The sequence below is a fragment of the Scatophagus argus genome, chromosome 8, assembly GCF_020382885.2.
Source record: "Scatophagus argus isolate fScaArg1 chromosome 8, fScaArg1.pri, whole genome shotgun sequence".
Classification (NCBI taxonomy): domain Eukaryota; kingdom Metazoa; phylum Chordata; class Actinopteri; family Scatophagidae; genus Scatophagus; species Scatophagus argus.
In genome coordinates, this window is record NC_058500.1 from 12,350,062 (window position 1) to 12,362,736 (window position 12,675).

General features: G+C 41.0%; 1 protein-coding gene across 1 annotated transcript; it reads right to left on the reverse strand.

Annotated features, from left to right (window-relative positions):
• Positions 1-7,580: 7,580 nt before the first annotated feature.
• hoxc3a (homeobox C3a) lies at positions 7,581-10,440 on the reverse strand. The gene is made up of 2 exons (XM_046396225.1): positions 9,957-10,440; positions 7,581-8,778 (listed from the first exon to the last, which is right to left on the reverse strand). The coding sequence occupies exons 1-2, from the start codon at positions 10,324-10,326 to the stop codon at positions 8,228-8,230; spliced, it is 921 nt and encodes a 306-aa protein (XP_046252181.1). The 5' UTR covers positions 10,327-10,440; the 3' UTR covers positions 7,581-8,227.
• Between the last annotated feature and the right edge of the window lie 2,235 nt (positions 10,441-12,675).

Here is a 12,675-nt window from a genome sequence, read left to right on the forward strand (position 1 = left end):
CTCTTTAATGTAGGCTGAAGAAGCGGAGACCTAAATGCTCAAGAAATCCAGTAACTTAAAACTTTAATAAATTAGCCTGTTGTACTTCGAGCTTCGGTCGTGTTGTACGTGATTGACTTAGTGTACAAATTAAAGACGACCAATGATGTTGAAATTATATTCCTACATCCAATAATTTATGATCCACAATTCACTGCAATTATTTATTTATCCTGCCCGAGTTGACTGAGATCAGTCAGTGAAAAAAAAATCTAATAATTAACACATTTAATAAGCTGATTGAAAGTCATAACATTGCAGAAGGTTAACGCTATATTATCATTATTATCATTACTATTGTCGTCGTTGTTATTATTAGTAATTTAATCTCAGGTAAAACTAACCTGCACAATCCGTAACGTTTGATTAAAACCTAAACTTAAAACAACGATCTGTTACTTTTCTTATAGTTTTATTTGAACAATATTTCCTATGTCTTTTAAGTCTGCAGTAATTACAAAATAATTCAGCGTAATGAACAACTCCTAACTGCAGTCGTACAACACAGAAATATGGTGTCCCAGCTGTGGGAGTTAATGGGATTCTACAGGCAGCGATGTGCTGAATGACTGAGTGCAATATATCCCTTCTCTCCATGCATTTGCAGGGCGCACTGATCCATCTTCATGTCAGCTCGGAGGTTACTCAGGGTTCACACGCTAGCTTGTTTCTCTCCTCCACACTCAATAAATAAATCTCTGCAGCTTTCTGTTTACCGCCTGAATATAAATTTGTTTGCAGTCGATCGAAGACCTGTGCGGAGGTATTAGAAATTGTATTTCTGTAATGGCTTTCAGCAGAGGGAAGGAGGGAGGGAGGAAGAGGGGGCGGGAAGGGGTTGCAGAGAGGGTAAAAGAAGAGGAAGGAGAAGAAGAGAGAAAAAAAACAGGTGTGAGCAATCTCGGCTTTGCTCGTATGCAAACGAATATTTAAAAATGCAGCAGCCTCAGCCTGTTTACAGCCCTCGGACGTATTCAAATTACATTTTAAACCAAGTAACCTTTTTATCTTGTAGGACAAGAACAGCAATCCCTATTTGGGCCATATGTTTGATTAGCATATTTGAAGTGTTGTTCCACATCACTGCCCAGCACCTTTATGCAACAGAAGTTATATTATCACATTAAAAAAAACAAAACACACACACACACACACAAGTGACATCAAGCTGAGGCTTCATCCTCTGGACAGCTTGTATCCCCTAAACCACAAATTACGCACGCGATGGTTTCAGAAATAAGAAGGAAAATAATCTCACAATTTAGCTGAAATGGATCCTGAAAATCTGAATTTGATTTCCCTCAAACCAAATTCCAAACCCTGTTTACACACAGACCAAAACATGTCAATAATCTGCCCCCTGCTCCATTTAAACTCAGTGCAGGCATTTTCCATCATGATCACTGTTGTCTCCTTTGTTTTGACTGGAGGTGAGGTAAACATGGCGGCACTCGGGTGGCTTCATCAGGAGGCAGGACGAGGCAGAGAATATTGACTGATGCTAATTTGTTTTGCGTCCATGCTCTGATGTGTGTCAATAGGCGGTCGAGGCCGTGGGATCAACGAGGTCCGTGCTCGGATTACCTCCATGGTTTGAATTGAACTCTCATCCTGATGCTGCTGACACGATGCTATAGCCGCCGTTGACACCAGACCCTTTTCTAGCCCTGCAACACTGTCAAGCCTCATTATACATCAGCTCTTGACCCTCGCAAGACTGGGAATTAACCAGCACTGACAGACGACTGTCACCATCAGCCGCAGAGGTCACTGCTGTTAATGCAGTTCCGGGACTGGAAGATGACAGCCATCTACGCCATGTTTATGGAGCTCAGGCTCGTCAGTGTAGCATCGTGATAGAGCTGTGATATGGCAGAGGTACAAAGAGAACTAAAGAACGAGACAGGGTGAGAACAGAGACACGAACACACACATTCAAGTGTGGCACATTGACTGCTTGAAAGATGGCTATCTGTATGATTGATAGAGTGTGTCTGTGTTTCTCAAATATTGACATTTTTGAAAAATAGTGATGTCAGAAGTAAAGTTTAGCTTAGTGTATACAGAGCCCACACACAATCCAGGGAATAGCACTTGAAAACAAAACAAAACAAAAAAATCCATCCACTTAAATTCTAATAATTGTCCTTGCTTCAATCGTTGAATGATATGAAATCTGTCACAGTACATAAACCATAATCATAAATCCAATGCAACTACTGTGCAAATGGACAGGAACATTACAGATAAATGCATTCTGCACAGACTCAACAGTGTGACAATGAAGCAATACCTTGCTAATACCAGGACTTTTCAACAATAGCCTGTAGTATGTACTGCAGCACTTCACAGCTTCAGTGAGCCAAGAGGCTTCGAGTCGGCGGAATCCCAAACATCATGACAACAAGCCATCAGTCATCTTCCCCCCAAGCTGCTGTGCACTTGTGTGTTTCCGGAGTTCTTACTGTGGGAAATGAGCAGGGTTAAACATGAAACAGGAGGAAATGTTCATCATTGCGGCACAGTTTGTAATATTCTCACTCATACTGCATTGTTTTCGCTGCAGGGAAAGAGAAGTAGTAGTTTGCTTAAACATCCCCTGCTTGTTCACAATGCAGATCAGTAGTCTACTGTGCATGCTAATCATGGTTAATAGCAAAACCCTGATAGAAAAATGACATTCTATTAATAAAAAGCTAATCTTCTGTTGAGGTTCAGGAGAGACTGTTCCTGCAGTAAAAACAAAAGGGAAAATGTTAACCTTGGAAGAGTCTGAAGGTTTAAGTGAATAATGCATTGAATATTTACAATATCAATGTTGTTTAAGTTTAATGTTGTTTTTATTTATTTATTGTTGAGTAGCTTTAGGGTTGTTAAAATCATATTATTTCTCACTGTCTGACAGTCAGTGTCAACTTGTTCCTGCTCTGCCATGTTACTACATGACATTTGCACCAAGTGAAATATTCAGACCCAAGACCCAATGAATTTTATGGCTGCATAGTCCTTCAAAAGAAAATATTCTAGATGTCTTGTTATTTTATACACATTTCTCCCAAATTCAATCTGACATATTTTGTGCTTTTGGAGAGTTTTGTCTCTCCAGTAGAATTTAAAATAAGTTTATCTGGCTTAGAACAACATTTGGCTGCACAGTGTGAGTTATTGCTGTTTCAGAAATGTCTAGTTTTAACAAATGAGGCTCAACAAAAAATTTTTCATGTTTTATTGTATTCAATAAAATAAAAATATCATGTCATTTGTCCCGGTTTTAACCCTTGTGTTTTGTTGAATTTGGCTTTAACTAAACAAACAATGAGGAGAACTAACCAAATTTTTACTCACAAAAGTTTTTCTTTTTTTTTTTTTTTACTTTTTGAATTATTAAAATGTAGTATGTGTAAAAGCACTGAAGTGGTTTCAGCAGGGACAACTGGTCTTGCATGTGTGATGAATGTGGCAAAATATGGAAATGACCATAAATGGAAATCCATACATTTTGCCATATTTTACAGCTGATAGACAAAAAACGGAACAGCAGGCTTTTGAAACATGCCATCAGCTCAAAATCATGTTTATTAGTAGCTCTCACAATCATAAGGTGTCAAGCATATAAAACTGTGAGCTGCGTGTTTGAGCTCACGCCCTCAGTATTCACATGTTTTTCTAAAACATTTCCATGCTGCTAATGTTATTACCTTCATGTCCTTTGTTGGCAGTGAGATTTTTCCACCCAGCTTTTTATACAGGAATAACCAAATGTGCATCGATTAGACTGTGTGATAAAGCCATTGGGTGTTAAATACTCCGTGAGCGATCGATAATGGTCAACATGTGACATTTAGCAGGGTGACTGTTGTGATTACAAGTTCATTCATTTAACTGGCGCTCTTCAGAGAGAGAAAAGTGAGCTCCGGCAGGTGACTCTCTCACAGTGTGTGCTGTGCCGCTCACCACAGCTCAGACAGTTTCATCACCAACTTACCTTTTTTATTGTCACCGATCATCCTTAACTGGGAAGCATTTAAAATGTCATTGATCTTGATAATGCTGTGCCGTAATATGACAGTAACAGTTGTATGAGATTCAGGAAGTCAAATTTCCAAGATTGATGAGTCGTAGCAGTTGAGTTATAATCCATCTACCTGAGTAATGCTCGGGCTCTGTTCCACATGAAGGAGCAGACAAATAAATAAAACCCATAAAGGTGACACAGGAAATTGATACTTAACAATCATCTTGAGCAACAAGCACCTGGAGAGACTGGTGGGCAGCAGTTACCACTGCGGAGGGACAAGGCTGAGAAGGTTAATAGGTCATAAAAAGAACAAAACCTCCTAAAGGCCAGAACATAAAAGTTCAGGCTTTTGCTCAACAATGGACCAAAGTATTGCATGTCACAGTCACAATATGAGGTGTCTTTATTCATATCCCCATCATATAAATCATTCTTTTCTCAAACATTGTAATTTAAGAGGAAAACCTGAAAACTATAGCTCATAATCTTTGCGTTCATCAGTTATTTTGTAAGAGCAGATGTTGCAGCCTGGTCTTTGAGGTCATATCAAAACCAGAAAAGCAGAAATTCAAACATTCAGAGGATTTGTCATTGTCAAGTCATCTGCACACATGTCTCTGTTGATGTCATGAGCTCAGTCAGGTCAGGATCACTGTGAATATAAGTTATGGCAACTTATAGTGTTTTTATCTTACATTAAGTCACATTTCAATTTCCTCCACGATAACTCACAGGAGACAGTATGAACTTCAATGCAGAGTCCATCATATTCTTCAGCGCACTGCATTTAATTCCCCATACTTTTCTTTGTCAGAGGTTTCCTGGTTTCTCTACATACGGTCCATTGATCAGTCATGTGACCTATAAATCACCCTAAACTGAAAACCACATGACTAGAATCTTCTTTTAAGATATTTCACAGATACCATATACCACATTCCTGCAAGACAATATAAATGCTCTTAAATAAATGAGAAAATACAAAGTTACAACCAACTAAATATCACCTGTCATGGGTGAAAATTTGGAATTTGAATTTGATTTTGAGATTTTGCTAATCTGCTGCTTTGTACTAAGAAAAACAGATATTCAATCTGTTTAAGCCAAAACGTGTGTGTATTGTGTGTATATATATCTGTTGTACATAAACATATTCTGTCAAATCTGTATTTACATTATACACAGTTTCGCAAGTATGTTATGTCTATATTGCTTCATGACAGTGGGGTATAACATGTGAAAAAAGAAAAAAACAGCTGATGAAGACCAAAGACAAACAATCACTGAGAGAAAGCAGACCTCATGCAGTTGAGATGATTTTTGAGACTTCTGGTGGGTTTTGCTCCGACCAACCAATCAGAGAGCAAACAGGAAGAGCAGACACACCAATGAGAGCAGATCTTGCCACACAGGCATTTGTGATTATTATTTCCGTACGTTCCCTCTGATAGTGATCCCCATATAATGAATGGACTTAAAACATCATAACATAAGACTCCTGTAGACACCAGTAGCTTACTGTTGTGGTAATACGATGAGCTTCAGGCTGTTTTGGTTTGTTGGCTGCAGGGTCAAATGCTCTGTAAGACACTTTAAACTGCATGTCTTTGTTAAGACACAGCAGTTTTATTTTCATGGCAGCTCAAGAAAGGTCTTGATGCGGGGAGCATTTTTCAAATCTAACTCCAAAATCAGTTTCACAACAGCTGCAAATGGGACTGTGGCGCATCAGTCACTGTAAACGACATAATGCAAGAAATTTTCAAATTAATGATGGACCGTAACCAAAGCTGGTTTCATGGAACCACTGCTGGCATCATTTATCAATTCAAAGATCCACTTAATGCAATCGCCCTGGTCTGATCAAAGCCTAGAATTTAAAAAGCAAAAGCTAAAAAAACATGTAAGGCTTTTGGGCTTTGCCGATCTTCTTGTCTTCCCTGAAAACAGATGTCATCGAATGAGGGGGGTCAAGTGAGTAAAAAGGAAATAATGACTTTAGTTGCTAACTAGAAGTGAGAACAACTGCCTAACTTAATGCTGCAGCAGTGGGGCCCTTTGGAGGGGGGTTTGCATTGACCCCTGGGGATCCTCCTTGACCCCCATCCAGAGAATTACTGCAGTTTAGTGTGTGGATCCTCCTGGCTTTTGGCACCATTGAGGAGAATGTTGTGAGGAACCAGAGGTAAAAGTCCTATTGAGCCTCAGCACCATTAACGTCATAAATCACTCGACATATGCAAGAATCTCAGGAATCCAACACTGTCTGCTACTCCTTCTTCTCCTGCACAATCCCCCCTCTTTCTGTCTCATTGTAGGTGAACATATTTGAAGGGGAGAACTTTTTCTCGCCTAGTCTCTTTCTCCGCCTTGCGTTTATTACTTTTCTCTTAAATTACCCAGCCGTCACCACCTCTTTGATACAGATGTGGTGCAGGCCTTATTTTATTTTATTCAAAATTTCCACAGAGTTTGAGCTGCAATATGGCTCCCCTGACTCCTGCTGAGACCGTCTGAAAATGGTGTCAAATATTTACCAAATGACAGCTGATCCACAGACTGATTGACTAATAAATTAGGAGCAGGAAGTCATTCTATGCAGGACCGCTAGGGGATCAGTTTTCTTGTTACCACCCTCATTTCATAGCTGTCAGTAGTCCTCCGTGACAGCTCATTTACAGTAAGGCCACTGATATAAAGCTGTCATCGTGTCCAAAAATTGTGTGCAGTTTTGTTAGCAATATTGATACTATGGCTCACATTATGAAGTCTGTGAGGAGGCTCACTCCTTCATCATGAAAGTTGCTGTCTATCTTAAGCGTAATACTGTTGAGACCCAAGAGAAAGCGTGACCCACTTCTGTCAAATAAACACATAGTGCCCCCAAGTGCATAATTTAAGTTTTGGAATGCAAAATAGCAAGAGGAAAATAATGTTTCCATGACATTGTTTACATGTGAGAATCCACATGTCACAACAGCACAGGGTGTGCTGTTAAAAATCAAAGTCTTCTCCGTGTTCTTTGAGATAATTGTTGTCATTACTGATTGAACTTCATTGGTCTGTTGTGGCCTATGGGCTCCTGGAAAGGCTTCTAAGCTGCACAACTAACATGCCCCCTGAGAGGGAGGCCAGCCCCAACTTGCAGCACTACAATTTGGCTATTGAAAAGGCAAGGGTTGGGAAGGAGGAGGCAAGAGATCTTGTCATGGTGCCCAGTGGGTTCAGAGCTTGTGGTTGGAGTGCTGGAAAGACTGCCTTGTCTCAGTGATTAATGGTGGGGAACTTGGGAGGCAGGAGCGAGGGAGAGGCTTATGTGGCAGGATTGTGCAACTTGAATGCACAATACTGTAGAGTTTTCAATGAATCTAAAGCATGCCTTAATTTGATTACAGAATCTTTTTTTTTTTTCCCATTTGGGATCTGATCCAGGAATCCTTAATCGTGAAATACTGCTGGAAAAAAATGTAATTGTAATCAGCAGTGAATAGGGTAAACACTGCACGAGAGCTACAGTTTTCCCAAATGCATTTATTAAGCATATACAGTATGTGACATCGCAATTAATCAAGAACAGTATCAAAGACTTGCCGTATCCTTTAATGGCTTTAACAAAAATATAACATCATTCAATATGAGCATTATTCTGCTCATTTCACAGTTAAAACATTTTACACAAACGACCTGCTATTTAAAGTACATAACGAAAAAAGGCCTAATGTGACACTTGGAAAATATGGCAGCCATTTAGCTATTATCTGACAACAGAGGGAAATAGAAAACTCACTCACTGTGATTCTCACATGCATTAAACATGCAACGACAATACAAATGTAACAGTCACGAAATTACAGCAAAACAACGTGGAATTATTAATTGCTCGTGTGTCTCATGCATGCTGTGTATGTACAATATGAGCAGCAAGTTTGAAGACCCGCAGCCTTCAGCAACCGTGCCTGAGAAACATAAATGATATCACTGTAGCTCTCCTTTAATTAAGATATGCTCACATAGTTTAATTAAAATGTTTCATGAATGGTGAACGGGTGCGTTCAGGGGATTACAGCACAGGGATGCTAATCAGACATCCTCCCGTCTTTCATAAGTAAGTGAGAGTGGATGTATCATTGAGATTTTGATGAGCACGGGAGGGATGGCCATTATGGGACCCTAGGGCCAATTTGAAATGCCAGCATGGTGATGACTATCTGCGCCCATGCAGGAGGGCGGGAGGCCATTTGCAACAGATGGAAGTATGCAGCTCAGATGGGGCAAGTCTGTGTGGCGAATACACTGACCACTGCTGGTGTCATTGTGAGCGCCAAAGAGAGAGGATGGCATCGGTTCATAATCCACATATTGCAGCTCTGATGAGGAAGAGGAAGGAGTTCTAACAACGCATGGGAATCTCAGGTGGTCCTCACATGAGCTCAAGCTCAGGGAGGGTTCGCAGGGAGACCACTGGGACGAACCGGCCACCTTTCTGTACTTGTGCTCCTTCTTGTATCTCATCCTGCGGTTCTGAAACCAGATCTTGACCTGGTGATCGGTGAGCTGCAGCCCGGCGGCCATCTCCAGCCTGCGGGGACGACACAGGTAAGGGCTGAAGTGAAACTCCTTCTCCAGCTCCAGCAGCTGGCTGTTGGTGAAGGCCGTTCTCTCCCGTCTCAGGCCCAGCTTTCCGCTGCCTGACAGATCTGCCGCCACGCCGCCGCCGCCGACTGATGCAGGAGGAAGCACACAAAGAAAAAAATGGGTTTTAAAAGCAAGTGCCACATATCTAACATGTCTATCCTGTATAAGGACTTCAAGTGCCAGTAAGGACCATGTTAATCCTCAACCAATCAGCCAGGGACAAAGTAGGGCCCTCAGCTCTTCCTGTGTATTCAGTCATGCTTGAGACGCTATACAAGACAGGCTACTATGTCATGCGTTCAGAGAAAGTTACCTCCCGAAGAAACAGTCTGGGGGAAACATCTGACGCCACTATGGCTGCCTGACAGGCCACATTAATCACGGCTACACACGGAAGCAGACCTGTCAAATCCCCATCTCAGTCACTTAAAAGGTACCTTGGGACCACCACTGAAAATAACCACCATTAGAGAATCCATTTGACATGTATATGAGCGATACGAGGACCCTGTTGTCCTGTTGATAATAACATGACATGCACAGATTAATGGATACTTAATAAGGCCTACAGTGACCTTAGAGAGGAAACTGAACTTAACACCAAGAGACTGCAGCATCCTTGTTAGGTGCTAGCTTGTTTGTAGTGTCGAGATGAGGAGGAATAAGCATTATGAGTGAATCAGAGAAAGACGTTTTTGTTTGATATTTTCCATGTTGTTACTTTCTCCTCTTCTTGGATTTTTCTTTTGTTTCTGTAAAATGTAGTGAGAGACTGATTTACATTTAACAGAAACATACTGACAGATGTTGTAATCGACTGACTGATGGAATTTGCTAAATGACTATTTTAAAAGACGACAGTTCACGCAGCGATGATATTTATATCCTCATCTACAAAGGGTAGCTTACAGCAAGTTATTTTGTGCAGCCTACTCACTGCAGCTCCTCTGTTGTGAACATTACTTTGCCTACAGGACTAGAAAAAACAAGACACTGACATTTGTTTAACTGTGCCGCAACATTAACACTCATTCACAGACTTAAGTAAACCTAACAGAGAAGAAAGAGCCTCCACATCTGTTGGAAGGACTTTTGTTCGTGATAAATGATGCAGGTGACAGCTTTGACGAGCGAGATTTTCGCTCGCTCTGTTTGTAAATTTGTTAGCAACTGTGAAGACAGTTGGGATGCTCATTAACCATCAGAGTCTTCAATAATGAAGACATTTAAAAAGTAAGAAAACAGATAAGAAAACAAGAGTTACCGGATTGTTCAGAGTTGGTTGTCCGTGGACTCATCCAGGGATACATTACTCCTGAGTGGCAGATGGCGAGTAGACTGCAGCTCTGGCCCTTGATGTCCAGCTTGCCCTTGGCATGGCAGTGAACCAGAGGCTCCAGTGGACACTGAAACTGCTCACCTGGGTTCAACCTGGAACTGACATGAGCAGAGGAGGTCAAGTTTTGCTGATTAAATTCTGCTTCTTGGCCTTCTCCACCACCAACACCACCACAACGTCCTCCTCCTCCTCCTCCTCCTCCTCCTCCCCTGCTTTGTTTTGGCACTTGTCCAGAGCTCATAGCAAAACTGTTGCCATGCAGCTGCAGTGGGGGGGCAGGCTGTTGGGGGTCCATGAAATCCAGCTCATCAAACTGTCTCAAATAAAACCAGGAATCCCTCAACAGCACTAAAGACTAGGACTTCTGTCTGTCTAATATCCGATCACAATTAACATTAAGGTATAAAGGCATGCAGGGAAGAGCACTTGGAGTAACCATGTGGAGCATTTGAATAATATTTACCAGAAGGGTGCCGTAGTCACGTGTGGCCGTCCTCCAATGACAGAGCTCTGGAGTTGCAAAGTAATCCGCTGGCAACTTGGGGCACCCGAAGAAGCTTCTGCGATATTTCTTCAGACAGCATTTCTATGAGCAACCTGCGTTTCTTTACCTAGAGATTAAAAAAAATAACGGATTATGAATTTTGCAGTCAGTGTGAGAGAGAAAGAGGGAGATGTGTTTATACGGAGAGAGGAACATGGTGGAGAGGGGGCAGACAGACAGAGATGACAATGTGTGGTGAGGAGCGTCTCATTACAAACTAACTCACTCGTTCATTCTCGTAATGCTGTAAATCTTTTGACAGGACGCGTTTAGTAGAAGGAGCCGCTGAACTTTTTCTGTGGTGGTGTTTTGTTTTGTTTTTTTCATTTATTTTATTTATTTTAATAGGCTATCACGCGCAACGCGAGGAGTTCCTGCCACAGTGGGCTACGTCTGTGAGCTGGAATAATATACTGGAAAATAACGGGTCAGCACGACCACGACTCATTACTTTTCTTGAGCTTTTTTTCTTTTTTTAATGCAAAATGCCTCAAATTAAATGATGTATTTGGTACTTTTTCCTCAATTAAACACAATGATAAATACCATTGGCTCCCGGATTTCCATGCTATTAGCTGCTCTGTCTATCGACATTCTGCAGGCTCCTTTTTGCCTGTAAAAAAAAAATAAATAAAAATCTTTCCTATTACACTGGATAACTTGGTTTGCAACTAATTTAACTGCTCATTATAAATCGGCGGGCTTTCCTTTGAATAACAGCATATGTTTATAACTGTCGGAGTGGAAGTGTAGCTTTGGCTTAATAGGATTCACTGGGAGTGGTCAAACAAAGGCTTGACAGTCATTGCCACACAAAGACAAAGGAGGCAATCATTAGAGATTTCTTTTCTATAGGGCGATCCAGCGCATTTGCATTAATCAGGCATCACTGTACAGTATCAAGCATGAAGACTGTGGTTCATGTGAGGAATCAGGGAAAACACTGTGGACACCTTTAATGGTAAACATCCCGCTTGCTACACGGCTGGATGGACAAAGAGTAGAAGGGGAGACATTCAGCAGAGACTTTATGTTTTCAGTGAAGAGCGTACAGGACACCAGGAAGTTAGAAAGATTGCTGTGAAGTCGCAAAACACTTCAATAAAATATGAATTTTACAACTTCATTAAGACCCCCAGTAATAAATATTTTTTGGGGGAAATTATTTGGGCTAAAAGCTCCATCAAGTGTGGCCTAACAGAGTTACACTTTTAAAAAAAAATCTCATAAAAGACGTTTACTAAATCTTAACTGCGCACAAATGTATGCAAAGTGGATAAATAACTAGAATAATGAAGCTATTACAGAAGTGTGAAGAGTGCAACCAAAAGCAGCCTCCAAAACGAGAGGCTTCTGCAGGCTGTTGCATTAGCATATTGCATGGCGGCATCAGTTGAGCCAGGCTTTAGATATAAGTTCCTTCTGGTGTTTCACTGCAACAAAGCTGTCGAGAAAACCCTCTTCAGACGTCTCTCAGCGGTGATGGATTATGCACTCAGGACTGCATAGCTTGGAAGACCAGGAGCCTTCCCCCTTTTCCGTTTCACCCCTGCTGCCACTGTCACTGAGGTTTCACCTGAACCTCCACAGTGGAGTCACGTCCTTGGATTTTTTTTTTTTTTCCAATAAGCAAAATGTCCTAATTCTGAATTTCCAGGACTTATTTCAACTAGCCTGCTGTCTCTCTCATACACTAACATTAGATGGCTTAGTTGATGTAATTACTGATTATAATTGTGTTTTTAACTGCATAGTAATAATTCTCAACGTTCAGCTCGGAGACCTGATTTTAATTTGGAGGTGGGGCCGACCGTGACCAGGTTTGCTCCTGTCATCCTGTCCATTAAAATGACAGTCAGATGTCCCTAAGCTCTGCAGGTCAACAGTGCAAAATGGAAAAAAAATCTCATGACATCTGTTTGTATTATTATTATTATTATTATTATTATTATTATGAGGAGGATTAGGCAGTATCCATCAGCAGTGACTGAAATGGGGGAAAAGTAATTAAATTCGTTTTGTTTTCCTTGCCTCTCACCCTTGAACACACTCTCTGAATTGGAGATAGAATCTATGATATACTAGCTCAGCAAGACCATA

What these genes read in the sequence shown, in the direction of transcription:
- hoxc3a (XM_046396225.1), bottom strand. Translation starts at nt 10,326, where the DNA reads ATGGACCCCCAACAGCCTGCCCCCCCACTGCAGCTGCATGGCAACAGT. An exon ending in AACCAACTCTGAACAATCCG is followed by an intron (nt 8,779 to 9,956) that starts GTAACTCTTGTT and finishes CTCCTGCATCAG; the next exon opens with TCGGCGGCGGCGGCGTGGCG.